General features: G+C 52.7%; 1 protein-coding gene across 7 annotated transcripts in view; it reads right to left on the reverse strand.

Annotated features, from left to right (window-relative positions):
• PAX5 (paired box 5) overlaps positions 1-27,001 on the reverse strand; it is a 123,009-nt gene that overhangs the window by 62,853 nt on the left and 33,155 nt on the right. For all 7 annotated transcript variants that reach the window (XM_086770300.1, XM_086770299.1, XM_086770297.1 and 4 more), the window contains one exon: positions 13,971-14,146. In XM_086770300.1, the coding sequence (XP_086626426.1) occupies positions 13,971-14,146 (176 nt within the window). The remainder of the gene's footprint in view (positions 1-13,970; positions 14,147-27,001) is intronic.

Below are 27,001 nucleotides of genomic sequence, written 5' to 3' on the forward strand. Positions count from 1 at the left end.
ATGCCTAGAATTTACCTGTTGTTTTTCCTTTATACATATAAATAGCTGCATTTCCATTCGCTCTTTGTTTCTCATTTTCATTTTGTTCTAATATCTGCATGTAAATGTCTGAAAATAGCATCTGTAATTGAAGATTATGAAGTATAGCCAGCTTCTGACAGGCTGCTAAGGAAGATGGATTATCCTCATTTTTCTGTAAATTTTGTCAATTTTGGAATTCATAAGCTATCAACACTGATCAAAATGTGACCGCACAGCTGTGTCAAAGCGGACAGCGCGGCGGCGGCGCGGCTTTCGAGGAGGACGGCTCTCCCCAGCCGCCCAGCCGGGGGCACGCGCTGCGGGAATCCTTCCTGGCTGCTCCCGGCATCTACATCCCACCCGTCTCCCTCCCCACAAAAAAAAAAAAAAAAATTTCAGATAAATAAATGGGAAGTACGCAAATTCTCTGGTGTGCCAACTCACATCACAAAGCGTAATTTATTGCACGTTCTCCCTTTTTATTTATCCCTAAGTAGTAAACACGATTTCCATTCAGGGGGTTCGTTATGTTCCACTCCTACCAGACAATCACGGCACACTTGAGGCAATTGTTTAGCCTCTTCCTCTCAATTTTCCCATTACTGGGAGTAAGTACTGTTGGGACTCTTTAATAGCCCGACTGCAGCCCATATCAATAACAGATGAGGTTTAATCGTCCAACACAAAAATTATTTAGGCTCAGTAAGGACATTCAATGTCATTTGCATAATGGCATTTCTATCCTGAGCACCTAACCCATCGTGCATAAACAAGGCCCTGGGACCATAAATAATAATAAATCATGACGTCCACGCTCCTCTTGCTGTAATAGGAGCTTCTCTGTGCAGAAATTATTTCAGGAGGAAACGGGCACTGTAATTTTAAAGACATGTGGCATTGCACAGGCCAGTAAATCACACATGTGCACACGCACACGCGCGCTCCAGCGCGGCTGCCCGTGGTGAGCAACAAAACCCCACCACGCAGCAGCGCAGAGAGCAGCCCGCGCTCGCCACTGAACTGGCTCCCTTTTTTCATTATTATTATTTCTTAGGCAGAGCCAGCAGATTAAACAAAAGCGAGGTGCGACTTGTGTGCGTGGTGTCTGGGCATGCGTACGCGGGGCGATGGACTCGTCAGTCTGCCGAATCCCAGCCCAGCCGCCCCTCGCGCTCGCCATCCCTGAGCCTCTCCTGGAAGATCTGGTGGGAGGGAAGCCTGCAGACACTTGCGGGTGTTTCCCACCAAGCCTTTCACCAGCCATTGCAACCCCAGCCGCCCAGCCAGGACAGAGGAGGCCAGCCGGCTGTCTTCCCACTGCTTTGCAAGCAGAGGCCTCCACAGACCACCATGAGGCCAGCCCATGGGAAGAAACCAGACACGCACGTCCCAGTGAGCTGAGGGGGCTTTCCAGATTCTGGCCTCGCCAAGCCAAGAACAAGGACCAGGACGCACAGCGGCAGCACCGCGGTGGTGAGAGCTCACCTGTGCTCTTGCCAGCACTGGCGAGCTCCATCAGCACACATTTACCCTCTACAGCTCCTCCCTCCTCCACCATAAATACTCCTCACTTTCCTCCAGGAGACAAAATGAGACGGCGGCTGACCGGCTCCCAGCCTCCCTCGCCAGCACGGCCCGGGCTGCAGGCCAGCCGAGTGTGCTGCCACAGCCCTGCACCCGCTCCTCTGCACCAGTCCCACGACAGACCTGCCCAGTTCCGTTTACTGAGGAACACGGGAATCGCACAACAAATTTTCCAGGAGCCTCCTCCCGGAGCCAGCGCTGCACACCCTTCCGAACTGTTGCACCACAGCTGGCTGTCTCCTCCCCAAAACGGCATCTCCCCCCAGCCCATTTCAACTTCTGGTCAGGCACTGTCCAGGCTGCCCAGGGCGGCGGTGGAGTCACCATCCCTGGAGGTGCTCAAAGAGCGTGTAGAGGTGGCACTGCAGGACAGGGTGTTGGGCTGACGGTTGGACCTGGTGATCTTGGAGGTCTCTGCCAACCTCAAAGATTCTGTGATTCTATGACTTCAGGACAAGGTGCTGGAGAGCAGGGCAGGACAGCATCCCCCAGCTCAGAGACACCCGCTTCGCACCGAAACACCCACTCCACCCCGCCTGCCCGTGAGACAGGGAAACTGGCTCTTTGGCTTCAGGAAAAACACCCATCAGAGACTGTGCCTGATGACACCCACAGCCTGCCGCTGCTGCAGGCTCTGCACCTCCTCGCTATGGTGAAAGGCTCTAGCAAGGGAACCCTACAGAAAAATCATCAAAGATGACAGGTTTCAGTGAAACATTTCAGCTTTTATCAAAACATTCTCTGCTGGAAAGACAGGTTCAGCCAGACACACTGCTACCATAACAATCATCATTTTGTTGCTAAAACATCAGCTGCACAGGAGACGCCCAGCACTGCACACACGGTAAAACATCACAACGAGACAACAGCGTCAGACAGCCAGAGGGGAACCCACTGCCGGCACAACCCCAGCACCTCACCCACCCTGACAGCCACCCCGGTTCTTAGGCCAGAAGTGTGTTTGGGGCCCTGTTTTCAAACTCTCCTCCACAGCCACAAAAAACAGAGGAACTGCTTGCCTAAAGAACAATGTGGACGTGGGTCTGTGCCTTCAGGAGAAACTCACTGGTGCAAAGCCTCACAACACGGCACTGCCTGAAAACCGCTCATCGGGCACTCGATGTGATGACAATTTCTTATCTCCCTTAATTTCACCTGTTACTTCATCATGTGGATTAATTATTTAGACAGGTGTCAACGACTGGTCAAACTCTCCTGGCCAAACACAGCATCCGCCTGGCTCCACTCCGCAGCTCCTGTTTCGGAAATGCACCCGCTGCCGCCAGCACGGCATTGCGCCCCAGCCCTCCGGGTACGTCTGTGAACACGGCTTGTCTGGCAGGACGCCGGCCTCGGGTCAGCTCTGATTCCGGAGGGCCCTTCTGCAGCACAAGCGCAGAGGAAAGCCCCCTCTCTGAGCCCGCCTGTACCCAATTACATTTTCAAGGTGAGAGGAGCAGGGCTGAAACCATCCCCACGTGTTAAGCTGCTCTCCTAGCATAAGTTTCCTTCCTTTCAGATTTAATTATTTTTTCATTTCAGCAAATTCTGCTGCCACCAGATCTTTAAACAGCCACTATTCAGACAAGTGGAGAGGAATTTTGAAACTCGCCCCTTTTTCTGGAAGTGGTTCAGCTCCACAATGGCTTTTTGTCACCAAACAACCACTTCTGTAGCTTGCTCATTCAGCCTCTTCCTGAACGAATGGCAACCCAGAACCACGGCATTTTCCAGAAAGCACAGGAAGTTGCTCAGGATCCCAGATGCTCCATCGCAGACAGCTCTCCATCTCCCCCCGCACCCTGTGAGAACCAGGTGCTGCTCTCCCCCGCAAACACGCCTGTCACATTTGCCACTGCCAGCGCACGTTTCCCCGAGTCAGATCTCAACACTGGAATGAGCAGCATTTCGGGGCTGTCGGGTGACCCAGGTGGGAAGGAAGCTCCAGAGGCCCCCAAAGCTGGGCCAGCTACGCGGCCAGGCCGGGTCACTCAGGGCTTTACCCAGCTGGGTCTGGAAAGCCTCCACGGATGGAGACCGCACGACATCGGAGGACAACCCGTGCCCTGCCTGACTGCCCTCAGGGGAAGAAGTGCTGCCTTGGACCCAGCAGAGCCTCCCCCACATCAGCTTGCGTCCCCATCTCTCGTACGCCCACTGTGCACTGCCGTGGAGCGCAGCTCCTTCTGGGACGCTTCAGCCCATCCAGAGCTCCAGGTATTCCCCAGCTGTGCAGGGAGCGTGCTTTCAGAAACCCATCTTTGTCCACCAAAGTGACGGACAGACTTAGAGGACGCCCACAGAATGAGCGTAAAACAGCAGTGATCTCCAAACCAAAGGGCTGAAATTGTATTTGGATCTATGCAAAGCCTGCGGGATCCAGACATTCACCGGGGTCTGAGAAGAGAAGTCTTCTTCCATTCTCTAAATGCTGGTGCAAGCCCTTCCCCCCACATACAAGGTGAGCAGGCCAGGCATTGAATAAATCAACAGACACGAGTGTTCACTCTCAGGTTTCTCTCTCCCTCTCTTCCAGGGGTAACACAGACATAGCAGGTCGGTCAATTTTGCTGTGACATAATCTTGGCCGACTAGAGCCGTTACACAGTGTTGCCTCTTTCCACAGAGAGAACCAGCTTCAGGACAACTCCAGATCTGCTTTCCCACGCAAGCGGAGCACCACACACATACAGGGTGTGAAGTGCAGGGATGACTCCTCTATTATTTTTTCAAAGGGACAAAGACTACATGAGCAGTTACAATTGTACTCATCCTACTCACACATTACGCTTGGATGTGATATTGAAAATCTGACGGGTGGACAGTAAATCACGGCTCTCCCTCAGCTCTCAGGCAGAGTCTACTTTTTGACTGCGACTTTCTCTGTCCCAACAGACTTTCCATCAGATGGCTGCTGGTGACACAAACCTTGGAAGGAAGACTCCACTGAAGACAAAGATGTGGGTTTTTACTTAAAACCTGTTGATGTGATAGACCTGGTTTATCTCTCTAAACTGAAAAAAAAAATTAGCTATTTATTGCAAAATACATGGTGAACAAAGAGACACAATTACTCAAAGCCAGCTCCCAAAGTGCAAGGAAATGTGGACACTTCTGGCAAGATAACAAGATGAGAAAGCTTTTCTTAAATCTCCCACCTCTGTACCACACTGACGGAGCTGTGGTGAGTCTCCTGGAGGAGACCACCCGCTGCCTCTGCAGGACTTTGTTGTCCTCACCAAGCTCCGGGTGCAAAGCTGCTATGAAGTGCTGAGATGAAACGGGGCGGCCGGCAAAGCACCGCCTGCCAGGGTCACCCAACAGAAACAGCACTAAAGCACATCACCCTCCCCTTCCTTTCACCCAGGAATTCCTATTTTCACATATGGTGATATCTGAGAGCAGTCAGGAGGAAAAAATGGGGTGTTAAAAACCAGGAATGCACTGCAATTCCTGAAGGCATTGTCTACCATCGATTTTGGGATTCCCCCTCCCTGCCAGGGCAAGGGGAGGAGGCGACAAGAACTCCTCTGGGGAGGAAACAGACGCATGCTCCGTCCTGGTGGAGCGAGGCACGGTCCCCAGACCGGAGCAGGGGAGCCCCAGCAAGCCCGACGGGGCAGACTGGGAGGGAAGCAGCACCAGCACAAACCCAGGCCACCGCCGGGGCTTCCCCCAGAGGAACAGGTAGCAGGAGAGCTCTGGTCCTTCAAAGGCACCCTGAAATCCCCCAGAGCTGCTCTCCCCAGCACTGATTCGGCCACACGTTGCTGGGAGGAGAGGGGAGAAGCAGGCACGGCCCCGTGGCTCGTTTTGTTTGCTTTTTGGTCCGTTTCTTCAGGCACTCACTGCAGCCTGGTTGAGACAGAGACCCAGGACAAGAAACAGCCTGTCGGTTTCCTTACACAACAGCTCCAGGCTTCGCCGGCACCGCAGGGTCAGCACAGTGAAACCCCAGCTCCGTCCTCCGGCAGCAGCTTCTCATCGCCGGGCAGCACTGCCGGGGCACTGCACGCTGGGCACTGGCTGGAAATGCTCCCTATCCCCTTCTGGAAAAGTTCGCAGGAGAAATCCTGACCCCAGGCTGCCTGCTGCTTCCTGATGAAGCGGGAAAGCCGGTCAGTACCTGCTCCCACGGGAGGGACCCACGGGAAGGGGGCATCGGGCTCAGGTGGGGGCACGGAGCATGCCCGGCTCTCTGCCTGGACAGGACAGCTGGCATCCCTTGGGTTATTCCACCTGGGCTTCTTCCCACCTCTTTTCCCAGGCGTTTAAATTCCAGTTGCTGCTGACACAGACACCACAGCCCGTGCAAGCCGCAGGGCGCTCTTTGCGAAGGTGATGCTGACGCAGAGACATTCACAGGACACGTGGCTCCTGTCACGGTGCTTCCCCAGAAAACTCCCCACCACCACAGCCCCGCTGTCACACAAAATACCAGGTGTGGAGCAACGCGGTCTGACTGTCACCACCCAACACGACATGGCACAACAAGGTGGCACACACAGGGAATTTTGTGCAGCTTTCAGAAGCTCACGCACAAAAAGCTGCTTGTGAGGCAGGGCAGAGAGGCCAGGATGTGAACGGGAGGTGCTGGCCAAAGCAGCTGTGCTGTCTGATGCTATCCTGAAAAAAAAAGGTTTTCTATTCATTAAAGTTGACTTTCAGCAGGAAGAAACACCAGGGCAGGTTTCTCTTCTCCTTCCTGACCGCAAACCAGAGCAGAGCTAAAAGAGAGGGTGGTGCACACCCTTCCCCAGAGCGCGACAGAAGGACGGAGGGTTCCGACGCGAGACTCCATCCCAGGGAGGCTTCAGCCTCTGTGGCACCATGGAGAAACCACCGTGCACGGCTGCTCTCTCTTGATCTGCACTGTGGGTGGATCTGCCTTCCTCTCCCCAGCCATTACTTGTCTTCTTCATCCAGACAGCACGCCCTCCAGGGACATCGCTCTGCCCTGGACAGCCAGTGCCCAAAGCTCTCAGCCGCACGCTGCCTGTTGGGTCCTCCCCGTCCCGCTGTAATGCGAATTGGCAATACTCACAGGATGGCGAGCAGGAACAGGGATCCCGCACAACCTCTCACGTGCTGAAGGCTCAGCCTCCAGAAGCCAAGGGCAGTTCAGAGCTCTGAGCTTGCCGGAGCATCCGGGGGTCCTGACAGACGGAGATGCTCCGCCCAACGCCTCTGCAGCACAATCCTGAGATGCTGCTGGGAGCTGATGGCTCCCCATGAACCGGAGGCCGTGGTTGGCAGCATCATCTCAGGGCTCGAAGGGCTTTGTGCACGGAGCAGCTCTTGAACAGCCATCCCACGCAGGCAGACGGGGTAAATCCAGCTGTTGTCTCCAACGAGCTGCTGCTCCTTACCAGGAGTGTCTGAGCACTGGTCCTCTCCATTCCTGTCTTAACCCCTTTAAATTTTGCCATTTTTTATAGATACTACTCAACAATGAAAAACATGACCAGTCTGAGACCTCCTTCTGAGTAGCCTCTAAGTCCCTCAAAGGACGCGTCCCCAACCCTGCCTGTGTGAACCAGCTGCGCAGACGGGCAGCCCCAGGAGCGAGCGCATCTCCGCCGCACGCGTGTGCTCCCCGGGGTGCAAGTGCCCTGTTACTACCCGCCCCGAGCACCCCCATGCTCATCTTGTAGAGCAGCAGCAAAGCCCCACACTCAGGGAACCAGGAGAACAACTGCGGCGAAGGGCCTGCGCCATGTCCCACCGAGTGGCAACAGCGCAGCGGGGTCACTCCGGAGCGGAAGAGCGCCGAAATCCCCTCCAGCCCCCAGCGGGCTCCAGCTCCTCCACCCACACACGGGGGCACCGCACCCTGCTCCCACCCAAATGCAGGCAGTGAGCAGCCGAGCAGCGGCTGCCCTCGCCCACGTCACGCCTGGGGAGGGGACGCGTTCCCTGACGGGCAGTGGGGGAAGGAGGGAGCTCTGCAGAGCTCACCCCCCTGCACAGGGCGGGGGTCAGGGGCGCCCACCGTGCTCCCAGCTGCCATCCCTCCACCACCCTGCCCGCCCGGACCCTGTGCCCTTTCCATTCGGCAGGGGTATTGATCTGCTGGCAGCAATGGGCTGGATAATTAGCCAGGAATTAGGGTTTCTATTACAGCCAGGAGGCTGCCCCAGCTGATTTATCACCTGAATAATTTACTGTGATTGAAAGGAAATTAAAATGAACTCCATTTGACAACTGTGTGCTTTTATGGGCTTTAGTGAAGACTCAAAAGCCAAATTAATAGCCTGGTGTTGTTTAATACTCTACTGAGAGTAAATATGGGAAGGTTTTTCGTCTCCTGATGTGCTCTCTTAGGCTGGATTTTAGAGCTGTTTTTTTTCCCCTCCCACCAATAAAGCCGCAGACTGGATCCGAGGAGGTTTCAGCTGGAAGAGCGCAGCTACAAAAAACCAGGGAGCCGCCCTTGCTCCCTGCTCCTCTCCGCGCTGCCAACGTGCGCCCTCGCCCACCCCCTTCTGCAGGCAGAGGGGCTCATAGTGCCAGCAAAATGGAGGGCAGCAGGCAGCACCCACCAACCACCCCGGCCGGCACCAGCACCGGCACCAGCACAGCTCGTCCGGCTGCTGACCCTGGTCGACCTCCGCCAGCACGGGACGAAGGACCGGCTGCCGGCAGGGGCAGCACATGGGACAGCATGGGGGTAATGCAGCCATCCTCAAACTCATCCCGTGCCCTGCCACCCCCATTTGGCACATCCCCCACCACCACAGTGCAACCGAGGACACATTCACCGCAGCGCAGGATGCTGAGCCCACCTGAGGCACGCCTTCCCACCCGGCTGCCTGCTGGACTCCAGCCTGAACGTGAGGACGTGTCTGCAGAGCTGGCAGATCGATGCTGAATGCACTTTTCCTTTTTCTTTGTCTTTTTTTCCTTTCAGTTGTAGCATTGGTGTCCATTTGTTGAGCCACGTGGCGTTGTTTTGTTTTCCTGTTCAGCTCGCTCTCCACTGACAGAACGTGTCCCACCAGCTATGGTAAGAGCTTGCATTTACACCCTCAAACCACTTCTGCAGGTGGCAGATCAAGAAAAGATTTGACTCTGGACATGCAAATATAGCCAACAGTCAGAGCCATCGTTTTCACTGTTAGTGGACTACATAAAGTTTTGGGAAGGTTCAAGCAAATGTTAGCTCTGTACTTCCCATTGCAAGTCTCAGGGTATTTTAAGAAGATCCTCAGCAGTCACTATCCACCCACAGGTAGTGTCCCTCAGGAAAAAGCATACTATTCACACAAACAGAAGAATGAGTCACACTTTCCAGCTTTAGCTGACTTTTTCTGCCTTTCCCTTTATCCGAACTCTTTTTGACTTCTCCCTGTTACTCCTGAAGACCAAGCCCCAACGCTGTGAGGACGACTGCACATCTCCACACCCTGAGGAGCCGCGTTCCTGTGGCCACACGGATCCATACAGTGAAAAACAAACTTTTGTCTTTGCAAGATGGCAAATACCTGCCCAGATAAAAGTAAAACTTGAAGATTTTCAAAAGGGCTTGTGCTTCTCTCTTGGTCCGTTTAGAGAATTTCCTCATCACAACTCTCTCTGAAACAGAGGGCAACTGGCTTTTAACTTTGTGCAATTTTTCCAACTTTTTTGAATGTATTAGTATTTTTTTCAGGTTCATTATTTATCCAAATTTAATCTACCTGTGCTTATCTTCAGATCCAGACTCATCTGCACAACATGTCATGAATACATATATTAGTATATACGTTTGCCTGGTTTCTGTCTGAGCCCAGAATATTGACATTTTATCCAGAAATGAATATGAGAACAGATATTTGGCTTAGTTCTAGCGAAAAGCAACGGGAAAGCATCAGCAAGGGCCTGGGAATTATCTGCTGTTAGCGGCAAGCCGTTCTCTTCTAAGTCAGTGACCTACATAGTGCTGACTCTGGTCACATCACGTTATGCCTCATTATGGCCCTGATCTAAAGTCTATTGAAGTCAATAGAAATATTCCTCCTGGCCTCAACGAGTATTCGATTGGACCCATGCGTGAAGCTGAAAATACAAGAGAATCCATTTCTGTTGAGGATAGAAATCCAGCATTGATAATTCTCTTCTTTATTCTGAGGAAATCAACGCACCGCTATCCCTGCGGTAGATATCCTGCCGTATATCCTCCATCCCGCAGTTTTCCCCTGTAGAGGCATTAATCCCACTCTCATGGCCACCAAAAGCATGTCGCTCTGTGAGCCCTGGGCTTGTCCCCTGCATCTGTCCAGCCTCCCGTGCCTGCAGCCCCCCAGCTCGCGCTGCTTCCCAGGTCTGGATCTCCAGGAACATCTCCTGTCCAAGCTTTAACCGGTAAATGCATTTGAGTTAACGGTTCGCATGACAGATGTTGTGGAGTCAGGCAGCGCAGGACGGCTTCCCCGGGGAGCTGGGGAGAGCCCCTCCATCCTTCCGGCTGGAATCACGGGAAGTCACCGGCGGACAAGCAGCCTCGCAGCCAGGCAGAGGTGTTCGCTGAGTACAGGCAGCACCTCCAGTTCCTCCAGCCGGATGCTCCCAATGAACTCGGCACTGGAAAACTCGGTACAGCAGCTCTGCGCACAGGAAGGACACGGGACGAGCGCCAGTTCTGGACAAGATCTGAATTGTCGGTGTGGTGACCACAAACAGCGAGGTTTGGCCTACAGCAGGGGCCAGGTGGGAGCAGGGTGGTCTGTCGCAGATGTAGCTGTACGGGACAACTCCAGCACAGGCAGGCGGAAGGGCTTCTTGTGTCAGTGCGGCTTTGCTCCGAGGGAAGCCTGCACGTCGGCTATGCACGCCACACAGACAGCCGTGGGCTTTGTCCCGGCCAACGCAACAGCTGCACGGAGCTGGAGGCCAGCAGCCACCAGCAGAACAGCAGCACCATGGTGGCACTGCACACACATCGCTGTGTGCATTTCAAAACCCGTGCCCAGAAACACGTGAAATCAGTTTTCCATGAACATTTGCAGCCAGTGCAAATCGATCACAGGCTGTTTGCAAGAAATGAGCATAAAAGGGCATAAACGTGAGGGAAAGGCATTCTTTTTATACATGAACTCATGTTTACGGCAGGTTTCTGTCAGGGGGAGGCAGGCCGGAGTGTTCCTAGAGTACAGACTTCACACCTTCTTACTCCCTTGGAACGTCCCGACACAAGAGGACTCGACTCTGCACAGTCAACTCTCAGCCTCAGGCACCCCAGCTCCCAGCCGCAGGACTTCACCTGCCACCAAACATCTCTCACGCCCTCCGTGCGCAGGCGTCTCACACCGGTGCTGCGGAGACCGCTCCTACGCGTGCACACGGGGCATCGGGTGGCAAAATGAGGCACAACAGGAGATGCCTCACCTCTGCCCCCCATGCGCACGGTCTGATGCAGTCGTTAATTACAGGAACCCAGACTGGGATCTGTGCCTCGCCCCGCACACACAATGGGCACTGCTTCTGAACAAAGGATGTCTGGTGTTTTACCTTCCTGTCACTGTCCAGCGCCTGCCTTCGCTCGCAGCGCTGCATCAGCCCTTCCCCAAAGACAAGTATGATTCCCTGCGGGTCTCTCTAGAGGAGGCACAGCTTACAGCAGACGTGAAAATTCAGATGATGCTTGTCAAGAGCACAACATATTTTGAGGTGAGAAATAACTCACAAGTCTCCGTTTTACACATGGGAACCGAGGAAGGCATTGAAGATGGAAAAGCAAAGGGAATGGACCGGAAGCGCCCAGAGTAACGGCTTTGGCAGTGGTGAGCAAGCACTCCCACACAGCCCACCAATGCGTCTCCCTGAGCGAGGGGCAATGCACACCTTCAAACAGGCAGGCCCAAATGTTGTCCAGGAAACCCATCAGGAAGGCTCCGGGCAGCAGGAGTCAGCCTTCAGCTGCAGACCGAGCAGGCTGAGGCTGCACAGGCTTCGCTGCACAGGAGGGACCGGTCCCCCCCAGCATCAACACCAACTTGTGCCCCAGTAAAATCAGTGATACTCAGCTGGTGCTGCTGGACCACCTTTCTAATAAAACAGATAAGCAGTGCGTCAGCAGCTCCTCCTAGACCTCTCCCCACACCTCGTCTCTGTGAAGAGAAGCATCTTTTCCTTATTTTCCCCTACAGAACTAGCTCAGGACTTCATGCATCCACAGCCCTGAAACAGCTGCTTCTGGGTTCGGCGGCTCTCTGGAGAGCCAGGTGCCGGAGGCAGGTCCCAGCTTACAACAATTTCCTGCAGGAACAACTCTGATTTTCCAAGTCACATCATTGATGTTCTCAGTATTTTCTCTCTCGTTCATTTCTTCGGCCTTACAAATTGATCCTGAGAGCTTCTCCGCTGTGGTAAAGTATCATGACACGTTTCCTGGACTCACCAAGGAGGTGAAACACGACTGCTTTGGGAAGCGGCGGGGTTCATACCGCATCCCTGTGAACCAGAGCTGATCGTACAGATCACAGGCGTTCATCTTGAAAGCTACACTTCACACGCCACCAGAAAGCAGCACCAGCCCCAGGCAGTCACGAGCCCTTAACCGCAGCCCAGTCTTCCACGGGGAAAAGACAGTGCTCCAACCTACATAAAGGCGAACTACTACAAACGTCATTTGTAATTGAACTCAAAAATGCCCAGGCGAGGTGGTTCTGCTATGCACCTTTTGCACATCATAACACCATATTTCTCAGCATCTGTCTGACTCCCCAGAGTGCAGAGTGCCCTGCTAACCGATTAATGGGGGCGCATCTTTGATCTTAACCCTCTGGCAGCACAGCCATTCTAGTCACGGCTGCTTGCGCCGACCCAGGGAGATCCTTGCTCCACCAACGGCCGAATATCCTGTATCAGCCCATCGGGATAACACCTCAGCAACATCCTCATTCAACTCTCCCCATTAAACCAGAAAAGTTTCTCTCTGGATAAACGTTCACTGCTGGACCTTGTCCCTTGAGCGACAGTTCTGCATGACTCAGAGACTTCAGAACACAGAAACGAACGAATGATCCTCTTCCATCCCTGCTCTTTGTCATGATGTTTTTGGTGTATCCAGGTTTTGTGGGGACAGGTCTGACACCGCACACCTCTGGAGTGACCAGCGCTCTGCAGGCTGGCGGCAGGAGCAGGCGCAGCGCCTGTCCCCTCCAGTCCCACCCCGTGTCAGATGGGACAGCCACCATCTAGTGGCACGTGAAGGCCATTTCACCTTCCAGAGACACCACCTGCTTGGCTTTCATAACAAGTTTTTTAAAAAATCAAATCAACCTCAGCATCTTCCCTGTATTTTTCCAACGTGAGTCCAGATCTGCAGAGTTCCTCAGCAAATACAAACCAGGGAAACCACAAAAACAGCAGAAGCTGGTGGAAAACAAATGTCTCCATGAATGAAACAACAACTTACAGATGTGAGCCTAAAGGCAGGAGGAGTTTCTACTCTACCATATGACTTTCACTCTAAGTAAGGAATTTTTCAAAAAATTTATATCAATATGTGTGCTTTGACTGAAGCCACAATGGTAGCAGGCTGCCAGGAGATAATCTCCAGTGGCCCTCAAATGTAGATTCCTCCAAAGGAAACCAGTGTTTGTCTGCAGCGCGAGAGTCCCTCCACCCTGCTAAAAGCAGGTCTAATACTAGTAACACTGCAGATTAATGGCCAGATACATCACTAAGTAGCCAGCAAGACCGATATTGGTGCTGACAGCAATGTATGCATTTCCACATCCCTCTCAGCAGCTAAATTAAACGCTGCTGCTCAAGAAGAACACAGAGAGACAGAGCTCATCAGTTTTCACATGTGCTTCTGTACTGCGTATGCAAAAATGGAATTTTCCCCCAAAAAATTAGTACCAAGTCCTTCTCAAACACACTACTAATCTGTAGGTGCAACTAATTTACCTTCACATACTAATTGGGTGTTTCTCTTAGCAAATGGCCAATTACATGCCTAATAAGCCATTTCTGGATACAAAAATGTAATTTGTGTGCACAATCGTGCTAACCATGAAGCAAAATTAGGTACTGGGTCTTGTAAGTGCTCTCTTTGTTACCTGCATAGCCTGCTTTTGATCCAACAAATGCACCAGAAGCTGTGATGCTCTTTAAGGACTCATTTGACGTAACTGGTCCAGATCAGGTGCAATTCCATGCACAAACACTTGCTAATGTTTACAAAACAAGTGTTTTCCTTCATTTTTTAAATACTCAGTCTTCTATGGCTAGCGTGCACCTGGCTGAAGAGCTCCATACGGCACCTGTTTCTCCGTGTTTTTCTACCGGGACTTCGAGATGCATTCGGTGATGCCCACCAAACAGACCTCTGCCCGCAGACCGCATACCACGACAACACTGAACATTTGCAATAGTACCTGTTCTGGTTTGATGGGCTCAGTTGTTGTGAAAATGTCGGAATAATGTTGCCTCTCGAAGACTCGATCCAACACTTCTAGCTGCTGCTGAGTGAAAAGGTCTCCTCGCATCTGTTTGCGAAGAAAATCTCTGCCCGGGAGAGAATGGCCATTTGGTACTGGAGATTCCTGAATACCTTTCAAAGAGGAGCAAGAAGACAGAGAATAAGTGGTCATTGCATTGATGAGATCTGCAAAGGAGTATCTCGTTTAATCCCTTGCACAGATGTGTGTACCCGTAAGGTGACACTGTGGGGACTCTCCAAGAGGAGGATACAAGCAGGACACACATAGCCAGAAGATGCTCTGAGCAGTCTTCCATCACAGCCAACCCTCAACACAATTTGCCACCGATGGTTTCACACACAATTTAAAAGCATGACAGAGGATCCCGGTCACATCTTTGCTCGCATCACTTTCACTGCACCCACCTGGCTCCCGGTCTGGGAGCAGGAGGACACGGGGGGATGAGTACACCACCCAACGCAACAGTCACAGCCAACGCGGGCCAGCTCCAGCGGATCCGTGCTGCCCGGTCACCGCCCATATGCTTCTCCCCCTTCCTGCGGTGCCTTGCTCAGCTCCCCCCGTGCCAACCTCCCAGCTGGCCAGGCAACCCCCAAAACGCTGCTGCGCCATACCAAGACAGGATCTCCCTGCGGCTGTCACCACCACAACGCTCTCGGCAAGGCCTGACCCCACGCGCTCTCCTGGCACCGCAGTTTCCCCCTGCGATTCTCAAGCTGATAGGGACGATGGAAGCCTGTGTGCCAGGGCACGCTCCTCCCTCTCTCCCCTTTGACAGAGATTTTCAGCAGAAGTCATAAGTGACCGCCCATGGCTGAAAAGCCATGAGAGAAGTTTGAAAAATGCTTAGATGGGCAGTTCAAAGGACTCTTGCAATACAGGGGCTTGTTTCAATTTGCTTTTTGCAGATTCACACTGGTTCTCTACTTTTCCTTCAGCTGTCAGTGCTAGAAATGTATCTTTCATCACTGAAAGCTGAGGTCTGCAGTATTCCCACGGCTCCAGGAGGTGGAACTCCAAGAACAACAGTAAACATCAGATTTCTTCTCCAGATGGCAACACCGCACCAGACAGAGGGAGGAAACGTTTCAAAAATAGAATCTCGCTGCCAAGATAGTTTTGAGGAGCAGAATTTAAATGCATCCTTAATCACAAGACTTTCGTGAGTTTTACTGCCCAGATCGTCTGCAGAGGAACACCACCCAGACCTCCTCCAGCTGTTCTGATGGCGAGCGTAGAAGCAATCCGTGCAGACACCCTGCTGCTGCAGACACCGGTTCTGTCCGCCGGCACGTGCTGGCCATCGGTGCACAGGGGATGCCCGGCAGACACGGCTCTTCACAAAGGGCTATCGCTCTGAGACCATCCCTAGCACAGCTGGATTTTATAGAAAATGCTGTGCATCCAGAAAACCAGGCTGCTTTAAGACAGATCTCTCAAACTGGCGACCGAGACATGGGAATACTTTTCCAACCCAGGTCACGCTCCGTAGCAAACTGCTTACATTGAACAGGCAATCAATGCTGAAAACCTCCTCCTAAATTTTAGTTCAGCAATTTAGGTGGCGAGAGTTTTCTATTTAGACCTGTTTAGACAAAGTCACGCAACTTAAATCAAGAGCAGACAATGCTGCCTCTTGTAAAATGCAAGGATCACTTTATTCCACAGAGGAAAAAATCCCTGAACTTCTCCAAATAGAAAGTCTAAGCATGTGTTGAAAGCTGCGAAAAAAATACACAGAGCGGCAAGAAAGCAGTGTATCTTTAAATCTTTTTTTTTCCCACTATTCTAAATCAAACAATATCTAATAGACCTAGTCCTGGGTTTAGTCAACCATGGCTTATAAAATTAAAATTCTGGTTGCTAGCTGCATGGTAGCAAAAGGCCAGGGAGACCCTGTCTCTGGAGCATGGAAACGCTGGCTTTAAATTTCAGGTTAAACTAATGTTATTCACAATTTGGCACTAAAGTTAAAGCTTTATGAAGCTTTGCTCTCAAGAAGGTGATGAAAGGGAGTGAAACGATCCAAGATACAGGATGACCTGGAAAACGTTCTTGGCGATGGCAGTACGGTGTGTGCACTGTTTACACACCCGGAGATCAGCTGCGTAACGAGACCCCACTGCATCCACACACTGAGCAGCCTTCCACCGGCAGCACTTGCGTTACCAAGTGCTCACTCCGGGCTTTCTCGGGGTCAATACTTCTGGAGAAGAGGAGCCAGATGAAGGCGAAGCCTGGAGCAGCAGCTGCAGCCGGGGCCAGGCACCGGGGCTGGTCTGGGGGCCACATCGTGCTGGGAGCTGAGCTCCTGTCCCGGTCCAGGAGCACAACGTCCAGAGGGGCGGCTGGAGACAGGCAGAGACAGAGACATCGCCAGGTGTCTGTGGCACCGGCTTGGCCGCGTCCGTCCCCAGGGCAGCGAGGCAGGGGATCACCCTGGGCACCTGCGGCCAATGCGTCCCTACAAACATAGGGCAGAGGAGGAGATCTCTCTCTGCAAGGGAAACCCGCAGATGAACCCCGCACCAGAACGACCCGGGAGTGAGCCGGCGGATGACGGTGCCTTGCGGCTGGGCAACAAGTCAGGGGATGAAACTGCAGTGGGGCTCTGGAGGGTTTGAAAACAAAGATCAGGACTTGACACGTGCAGCCAGGCAGGGAGGGTTGGCTCCCTGCACCACTCTGCAGTGGTCTCCACAGCCCATTCCGAGGACCTGGGACAGATCAGCCTCCGCCACATGCTTCCCAGCGCAGCCAGGCTCTGCTGAGATGGAGCAACCCACACAGGGTCCTTGGCTGGCGAGGGACCCGGGCGGGATTGGGGCAGGGCTGGGACCACGGCTCTCACTGCCCAGAGGATCCAGCACCTTTGCGAGAGGAGCCTGGGAGCCTCCCAAACCGGACTGGCCCGTGTTATCCCTCCCTCTCCACATCCCACGACCGAAGGGAGAGTTTGTTCTTCTGCACTGTGCTTCCCAAACACGGGCTAACCGCAGGCAAGTGCTGCATTTCACTGCACAAGGAAAGGACTTCGTACACGCTGCACGTGACACCTGGAAGTTCATGAAGGTCTCTGGGATGCGTTTGGCTGTTAGACATTATATAAATGTGAGATAATTACCATTAGCATCAAGCATTGTTTGAATACACTAGAATATCTTCGATAATTAAAATATTGTTGGCAGGCCTGAAACACTTTGGGTTATAAATAGGCTCCAGGGAGTGGTACGAACATTTTTCATATAATCAATGCATCCACCTAGGAGGGTCACGTTTTGTTGACAGTAGCACTACGTGTGTACCTACCTACTCCGCAAAACAATTAGTTCCCAGTCCAGTGGCATCTTTCCAGACACACTAATGCAGAGCACAGATAGAATACTCCCCTGAACGCCAAAGAGGACATTCTTCTCAGACAGATGTTTCATCCCTTATCTCTAGCAGATTACACAGACGGGACAAGGTGGTGCCGTTCCATCACAGCTTCCCAAACTGCCTCGGATGCAGCGCTCTTCCCTCCCAGCACGAGGTCAGAAGCGTGGTGAGAGGGGAGCCAGGGAGAGCCTGTGCCTCCCGCCCTGCCAGCACCATGCTCCGGCACATGCTGGACCTGCTGGGGTACCGCTTTGCACAGAGCAGAGTCCCAGTGACACCCCCTGGCTCCGAATTTACCAGTGGGCACTTGCTGGGTGCGGGACAAAGCGACCGTTTCTCCCTCTGAGCAGCACTGACACTTGCTTCCCTGTTTGCATCTCACCCAGGAAAACAACCCACGGTTTCACACAAAAGCCAGGCACCCTTCTGAAGAAACTGGTCTGACTTGGGGATAATGTTGATACCACAGACCAGCTGGGATTTCCTACAGCTACCCAGAGTCCAAACGGCCAAGGAAGAGTCAGGCGCAGAGCTGATCCACCTCTGAGGAGAGGCATCACGCACGGCCTTGCTGACAGAAGGCTGCCTAACTTCTGTGGGTATCATCCAGAAATACTACATGTTCCTTAATTCAGAGGAAGTTGTTTTCTGGAGACCTAAGCTAACGGCAAGAACGGTTTAAAGACTTTGATAGATTGTGACCTCACTTTTCTTACCATACTTTTATGGCTGGATATGTGTCCAAGACGTGTTTTCTGAAACAGTGGGAGAATATTTAGAATCGCTAAGTATGCCTAAACCAGAGTTTTAGCAATACTCACCAGGTAACTGACTTGGTTTAAAACATTGTTTTGCTTACACATTTCTAAGACCATGGGCCAAAATTAGAACAAATGACCCTAGACCCTATCTTTACAAAACACCAGAGCCTGTTCCAAAGCCCTAAAAAGCCCAGGATTAGAAAAAAGAAAAAGATGAGCTCCACCTTGTCTTTTTTCACTCGGAGAGGGGCACCAGCACAGCCTAATATCGGCGTTATGAAGTGCCACTGTGGAACAGCACGGGACAGACCCTGCCCTGCTCTGAACGAGTGCGGCTCCACCCCAGGATCTCAGCCAGGTGACAGTAACTGAGAACCTGGTGCTACCCGCAAACTCAGCTGGAATACTGTTTCCAGTGTCATTAGCCATAACGAGGCACCATGAAGTGCACGCCCCCACGGTACATCTGTCTGATGCGATGCTCCTCTGGAGAAAGAGAATCTTCAGGTCCCAGGTTCTCAGGTTGCCTTCTTTTTTTTGAACAACACGGTTTTACAGGGTTAATCAAGGAAGTAAACAGCTAGGACCACGAACAGCCCATATTCATAAAGGACATGGTTTCTGTCTCTAATTTGTACTGTCCAACTTCATTACCTGGTATCATACCTAATTACTCCACCTTATAGGGAAATGCGGGCTAATTAGGAAGGATGTTATTCACCACATTTAAAACATTATGTAGCAAATGAAATATTACCAGGAGGCAAAAAGGTGATTTGTTTCCTTGTAGCATGCCTGTAAATTAGTCCAGAGAAGATTAAGACTTTGTTTAATTACCATTTGGAAGGCTTTGTTTAAAACGTAAACTGAATTTCCATGCCACCTTTTCAGGACTGTGCGCGTCTGGCAGCCAGCAGCCTCATGCTCTTCCCAGGAAAGCGTTAGTTTCAGGACTGCAAACACGGTGAGAGATCTTTGCATTTACACTATTCGAGTTTTCTAAGCGTGTTATTTATTTTTTTTCAAAGGACAGTATCACTAAAAAGAAGCTTTATATTTTGAAGTGTATATAGCTGATCATCGCGCAAATATTTTCAAGAGAAATCACTATATTTCGCGAAGATGGGTATGGGTTTTGCAGTAGATCAAAGTGAGAAAGAGGGGGAAAAAAAGATAAATCATCAGAGATCCAAAAATACTTTTCATTTGGAGAAGATATCAGGCCATTTCGATGGCACTGATAGAGTCTCTGCTCTGTCTCCATTACCCGCTGAAGGCAGCCGGAGTCAGGAGCTGACTACGCTAGATTATATTCCCTATAAGATGGTCACCAATATATATATATGATCTTCAACCTCTATTGATTGACCAATTTCACAAGCAAAGACTGGTGAAATGAAGCTGAAATGAACATCATGCTTTAACTCATTGAACCCATCAGGCCTGAGTTAATCTCACTGCCCACTGTCTCTGATAGAATTCAATTGATCAATCATGTTTCGGTGATAGTACCATTTCAGTGGCTTATTGCTTCTTCATTTCAAGGCTTGACCTGTTAGATATACTTGGACCAGCTCTGCTCCTCCTGGAGACGCAGGCACCGGCATCTGCCGACAGCAGCGCGCTGTCCTGCCTCCGGCCTCGGAAAACTTGCGGGGGGGGGTTGCTGAACACTCCCATCTTTGCGTTATGTTTTTGTGGGTATTTCACCGATTTCTCAGTCAGGATGAGTGTGAGGACACGAGGAACTCGCGCGGCCCGAGCCCTCTGGTCAGCACCTGCCACCTCCCACCCCACATCATCCCAGCTTGGACAAGCAGAGAAAACACCGGTTTTGCAGCACATCCGTGCTCCACCCTCAGGTGTGGCACAAGCTGCAAAGCAGCCTCCGCACACGCCCTCGGTACGCGCGGTGCTGCGGGGACGGACGCCCAGCACATCCGCAGACCCCGCAGCAGCAGGGCTGGGCGGGGGTCAGCCACCTGCGGTTCGCACTGGACGGTGGGGGCTGCCAGCAATCTCCCAGCTGCCGTGTCAGAGCATGGGCAGCGCGGGTACGCCCCGCGTGCCTCCAGCCTCCCCTCTGTCCCGCCCTTTCTCTTCTAGCACGGTCGCCTGATGCTGCTGGTGCCAAGGGCCATTGGGGCTTCGCTGCCGCCTTGGTCCCAGCTGCCCTGACCCCAGCCAGCAGCAAGGGGGGGTCCCCAGCTCTCAGCAGGGCGCCCTCACCCCAGGCACAGTCTTGTGAACCAGTCTGCATCTCCCATCTCCCATCAGCGAACCCTCACCGTGCGGCACAGCTCCTGGCGGCACCGGTCTGCTGCGCGGGGCACGGTGCCTGTACACCCAGCGCTGCATTTGCATCGGCCATGGGAAGTGGAGGAAGTAAGACAGAAGTATCCAAGCTGCGTTGTTGGCCTGTCAGTGCTGCTTTTCCTAAAAAGCTCAGCAGCACAGCAAAAAAGCCGTGCACTTTTGTCATCAACCAGCCACCTCTGGTCTTTCACCGAGACGAGATGGGGCGCCCCTCCACCATGAGGACATTCGTCTCTGCTCTCGAGGACAGCTATAGGTTCCCCAATGTACGAGCTGGAGCACGCTGCAAACCCTCAAGACGCACGAGCTGGAGCCGCAGCTGCACATGCGCGAGGTGCCACCTGCAGCTCTGCTGCACACGCAGGGCGCAGCTCCACCGCTGTGAAGCTGCAGCACCACACTGGTTACAGGCATCGCCCAAAGAGGGGCTTTTATTTAACAGGACAGGTTTCCCAGATTACAGCTCACCCCCTCCTACAGCGACTTTAATCTGGCAGCAGCCACACAGAATGTTATTCCAGATCTCCCGGTTTGCCCAGGAAAGCCGTGCCGTCGCGCCCACCCCACATCTCCCTCTGGCGCGGCCGGCAAAGGCGCGGTGCAACCTCACGCCTCGCCCACCATCACGCTGGTGAACCTGACAAATAGTGTCCCTGCGCAGAGCCAGATTGCTTGTGCGCCTGCGAGGGCCCTGTCAGCAGGAAGGACTTCGCTCGTGCCGCAAGCCTTGCATGCGCAGGACGGACCCGTCGCCACTGCCAGTCACACCGTCTGCAGGCAGTCTGATGGTGCCATGGGATGGAGGGCTTCCAGCCAGGCCGCAGCAACCAAGGGCAGGCCCAGGCCTCGGCTGCGGCGAGGGCTGCGGCGGGCAGCGGGGCGCCCTGGGGGTCTCCGTACAGCCCCATGCAACGCTCTGGGGCAGCAGTGAAGCTCATCACGTGGATGTGCCCACCTGAGCGGGGGTCTCAGCAGACAGGAGACAGCCATGCGCTGAGCAGTACAGTTGGTGTCCTGGCCGTCCCAAGCCGTCAGTCTCCACCCAGCACTTGAGGAGCCACAGTCGTGCCCATGGCCACCAGCCCCACCACGGCACAGAGCCCACCTGAGAAGCGCGGCTCGAGGGAGCAATGGAGCTGCTGTGGGTTTTGCAATTGCTCTTATGACGGGGTTTTATGTTTAAAAAGAAGCAAAAAGGATGTCAAGGATAACCCCTTCCCCTTGGCGGGGAACGCAGAAGTGCAGGGAGGAAGGTTACGAGGCAGAGGCTGAGCGGGACAGAGCGGATGCCCCGAGCACACAGCGGGTAGCTGCAATCCCCCCGCAGCTCCCGAGGCCTCGGGGGGCTCCGGGCACCCACATAAGCCCTGGGGCAGCCGCAGCGTAATGCAAGAATGGGCTTGCATTTCTAGGACTTCTAGAATACTTAAAAGGTGATACAGCTGCAGTAACTACATATATAAAATAATTGATGACAAGCTTATTAACAGATCATCGTGAGAAACAGATTCTTTTCCTGATCTGTTTCTCTAAGCTGTGCTCAGCAGCAAGCCGTGGAGGCGTGAACTTTATTTCACATCCTCCCAGCTCAAAGTGTGGTTTTAAACGGCTGTTATAAGCTCATTGAAGCTATTTTAACAACGTTTATACCTCCTTACATACCATGCTGCAACACATCCTTTCGTCATTTCTTTCAAAAAATCATTTCAAGGCATGCTTGGGTGACATGGACTAGAGCAGGCTGAAGATGAAATTGTGCTCCGAGAGCTTTGGAAATGCCAAACTGCCCTCTGGTTATGACCAACTGCGAGAGGATTTACAACTCTGAGAAACACCGGGAGACCGAAACCTGACAGCCAAAGGAAAAGCAGTGGTAGGACATGCAAACTCAGCACAACGGGGTCCGTGCAAAGAGGAGTGACCACCCAGTACGACAACTCTGGGGCATCTGCTATCCCGTGGAGCGAGACACCGTGGATCTCGGGGCAAAGGGACCCACGGGAGCCAGCGGGGAGCCTGCCCGCTGCGAGCGGCTGGCGCTGCGCACCCCGCAATGGCTGCAGCCTGCGGGGACCTGAGGGACGCTGCCGAGCCCCCACCTGCCCCAGGAACTGACACTGCACGAGAAGAACACAGGCTATTCAACTGTCATCTGTCTAAACTAATCTTTCCACACGAGCTTAAAACAGCAAAGCAGAATTCCCTCCTGAAGCTCTGAGTACCGCACACAGCACCATCTGGGAAACTCACCCAGAGAAAACGGAAGCGGTGGCGAGGTCACCCCCATCCCACCCACCCCACGAGCCGACTTCAGACGCACCAAGAGCAGCAGGCTGACCCCCCGCAAACCCCGGCCAAGCTCTGCCCAGGCAGGAAAGCCTTCCTCTGCTGCACTGACAGAGATGTTGGCAAAGCTCCTAAGAAACACAGAGGACTCCCAAGCAGCTATGCTATTCCCCCTAAAATGCAAATTCCTAGCAAAACATTCCAACGGTACCGCCGACCTGTGACAAGGCTGGATTCACCGCGGCACAGGACAGACCGCGGGGACGCAGCTCGCTGCACCAGCAGCGCGGCTGCAAGCTGCGGGCAGACACTGTCACCGTCCAACACGAGGAATGTGTCCATCCGCACTCTCTATCCCGTTATCCGCAAATGACAGTAGTAATACCTGCAGACCTTTCTTGCACATACATTAAATGAAGCCTCATTTTACAGAACCAATAACTGTGGTCCCCAGCCTGCAAAGGCCTGCTTACAACAAAGCAAGGAAACATCTCGACTGAATTAAACATAACGGCTTACGGGCATGCTGCAAAACACGGGAATAAAACATCCCCACAAAACACAATACAATACACACCTACAGATTTTGACAAGTCACACAAAGTGCAAGTTTAAGGTATTTTCATATACTTCATCCACACGCAGTAGTCAGGATAAATTAACTTCTAAAGACCCTCCACAGCTGTGTGATGTGTGTTTGTAACGCCTTATGCCCAGGATCTGCAGCTGTGCGCCCCTCTTCCTCCAGCTGCGCTTTGCCAGAATGCAGGCGCTCTCTCCAGCACCAGCTGCAAGCCGCAGGCGTCCCCAGGCCCGCTGCATGATTTCGTGCTAGAACAGCAGCCGGCACAGAGGCCAGGGCATGGGCACTGCCGGGCACCGTTACTGCTGGCTGTGCCACATCCATCTACTTGACTTGGCAACACCGGGAGAGCACAGCCTTTCCCCACACCCTGTCCTTCTCCGAGTAGAGAGGCGGAGGATGGGAAAGGTCCATCGAGCCAGCCCCCGAAGGAGAGATGCTGAGGTGGTTCCCGGATCCCACTGAAGTTGGCTGCCGTCAGCCAGAGGCGGGAGCACAGGGTGTGGGTGGCGAGGTGATGCTCGGAGCAGTTCCCCCAGGGCCACCCCCCACCACAGCACTCATGACGCAGTTTGCTCTCTGCAGCGTGGTCCAGCAGCTCCCACAGCCAGGAGGTCTCACCCAGCCCCAGGGACAGCACCAGGAACTCCTCCCAGCTATACCCCCTCTCATGGGGAAGCCCTTGGTATCCCCAGGCCCCAGTGTGCCCCTCCAGAAGGGAGGGCACAACACTGCTGCTGCCAGCCTGGCTCTCACATCTGCCATTTGGGAGACTCCGTCTGCATCGTGGCACGTGCAAGGGCACGGAAAGCCGTCACGTTGGTTGGTCTAACACAGCAGCAGTTAACATCATGTTTGTTTTTATTGTCACTATTTCAGCAGCTAAATGCATTCATGCTTCTGCACTCCTGGCTTTTTTAAAACAGAGAACAGAGGATGACAAAAAGGCAGTCGGTGACCCACAGAAAATGATGTTTCCCTGTATGTATTTGTATCTTATGGTTCTGCCTTAAATGTTCTGATGCACTGGACACAGAATAAAATTAAACAGCCAAGATCTTACCTTTAAGCAAATATAGTGTAACTTTTTGCTAATTACTATAATTAATTGGTGTCACCTAAGCATTAATTATTTATCCTTCAGTAAACTCAGAAATCTACAGTACAACTCCCTTGACCCTGTGCTTCTCGCACAGATGCACTTATTAACCAAGAACAGGAGAACCTCGCTGCACCTATTTCTGTTACGCCAAGACCGCTTTCATTCAGAGGGAGGCCGAGTGGGTCGCTTTTTGGGTTGCATCCTGGGAATCCTGCCAATGATTGCTGCTCCTGCAGCTTCCCCTGAGACAAAAACGCGGGGAATGGCCCCACCGGCCAAGACGGCCCTCTCGCTCGCGTCTGCGCCAGCCTTCCCCAACACACTTACTGCCCTCCCATCTAGTGGGGTAACCTCTCCAGCGAAAAATATACATATACATATGTGTTCATATACATGCCTAGAGCTTGACAGATGATTTTCAAAGACTGCTGGATCTGAATGTCCCGTCTCTGTTCCCAACAGCCAGCTTTTGGCAAACCAGAACTTTGTAGGAATCGGTAACGGTGGGCTGGGAGCAAAGGCCCAGCGCGGCAGACACAGGTCTCGCCTCTCTGGGCTTGCTCGGTGCCACAGCAGCCAAGGGCAGGGGATGCGACTCCGATTATGCTGCAAATCTGCAGTGATGGGGAAATTTTTGAGACTTTTCCTTCTACAGCAAAGCACTGAATGACTGAAACTGAATCTTGTTCACCAGCAGGGATCATTTCTGAAGAAGCGTGTGACACAGAGCCTTACTGGGGGGAAAATCCCCAACAGGTCGAGGGAGGCCGTCCTCAGACCTTCAAATGAAAGTTATTTCAGCTTTCCAGTTCAAAATCATTTTAGTGTTTAAATGTAATTAGCTTATATAGGATCACACAATTATAGAATCATTGGGGTTGGAAAAGACCCTTAAGAACATCGAGTCCAGCAGTCAACCCAGCACCACCGCTAAACCATGTCCCTACGCACCACCTCTACACGTCTTTTAAACACCTCCAGGGATGGCCACTCCACCGCCTCCCTGGGCAGCCTGTTCCAGTGCTTGACAACCCTTTTGGTGAAGAAAATTTTCCTAATTCCCAATCTAAACCTCCCCTAGTACAACTTGAGGCCATTTCTTCTCATCCTATGGGCTACCTATATCTGTCTGCGTGCACCTTGCACTGGGTCTGGCTGAGATGGAGTTAATTTTCCCCATCGTGGCCCTCATAGTGCTGTGCTTTGCACTGGTAGCTAGAAAGGTGCGGGAAAAGATTAAAAAGTAGATAAACCGTTGCTCCTCGCGAGTGACGCAGCCCAGAAACCAGCCCCTCCTCGCCCACCCGGAGCTCCCATTGCAGGAGGGCGATCTCGCCCAGCGCGCCAGCCTCTCCTGCCCCTCACCACTCTGCTGTCGTGCTTGCGGTGCAGCACATCACACGGAGCGTGGGACGCTCTCTTCTCATTGCTAGTGCAAGCATGCCCAAGAGACTGGATAGCCAGTCTGTACAGGTATTTAAAAAATATCAGTGTCTTAGGTGTAAGTCAACTCAGAATTATTTTCTATGTCTTGTGCAGGGCATGGTGATTCTTCACTCTAGTTCTTGTCTAAAATACTTTATGCATAATGAAAAATAAAAATATTTGGGAGACTTAGCAGGTTTTTTAAGACAAATAAGTTTCGGTTAATCAAAAAACTGAAAATATCTCCAACTTTGTGATGAACAATGAATGTTTTAGTAAAAGACAAGCACTTTTCCTTTAAAAACATTTACAAAATCTCTAGGAGGGGTTGATTATAATTTCTCATGGCTTTACTTCCCCAACTCTCTTCTTGACTTTATTCCCCTTAGCAAGAAAGGAAGCACACTCAGGTTGCATGCTGCCCAACGTTTTTCTCCCTTACACAGGTGCACACGCATATCCGTAAGCACTTACACGCAGCCAAGGCGTGCTCCGCAAAGCCGCGACCACTTTCCCACACCCCCGTTAAAGCCAGTGCCAACAAGACAAAACCATGCACAGTTCACAAAAACGACTGGTTTTTGGTGAAACAGAGCACCACTCTGCTCCCGGGTGAAATCTCCCAAAGAGGTCTTTTTTAGAAAAACGAAAGAAACTCAGAAAACTTGCAATGTACACAGCTCACTCTGCTACCACGGCACAGCAGGCACAGGGGCAGCAGCCAGGGGGTTCTGCAAAGCCAGGGGGTCGGGCAGTGAAGCCATTACCCCCCAGTTGGAAACCCTCCACCACACACCAGCCCCATTGCCAATCTCCCTGTGCCCAAAGACCCGGGCTCTGCTCCGCCACCACCGCCGGGATGAACCGGGAGCATGCTGCTGGCACGCACGCCTGGCACCATCCGTCACCCCACCCCGCGCCAACAGAGCCCTGCAAGCACCGCCAGCTCCCATCCGCCTTTGCCGCCCCACACCCGGCCCTCGAGAAGGCACCTCGCGCCCGAGGGCTGCCCACCGGGCTCCGAGGCCTCCCCACGCTGCTGGAACGCGGGCACCGGTTGTTACCATAACACACTCGATTGTTCTCAGCGGTGCTCCAGCAAATAAAGCCATTA

Source organism: Chlamydotis macqueenii, chromosome Z (genome assembly GCF_036417535.1).
Source record: "Chlamydotis macqueenii isolate bChlMac1 chromosome Z, bChlMac1.mat, whole genome shotgun sequence".
Lineage (NCBI taxonomy): Eukaryota > Metazoa > Chordata > Aves > Otidiformes > Otididae > Chlamydotis > Chlamydotis macqueenii.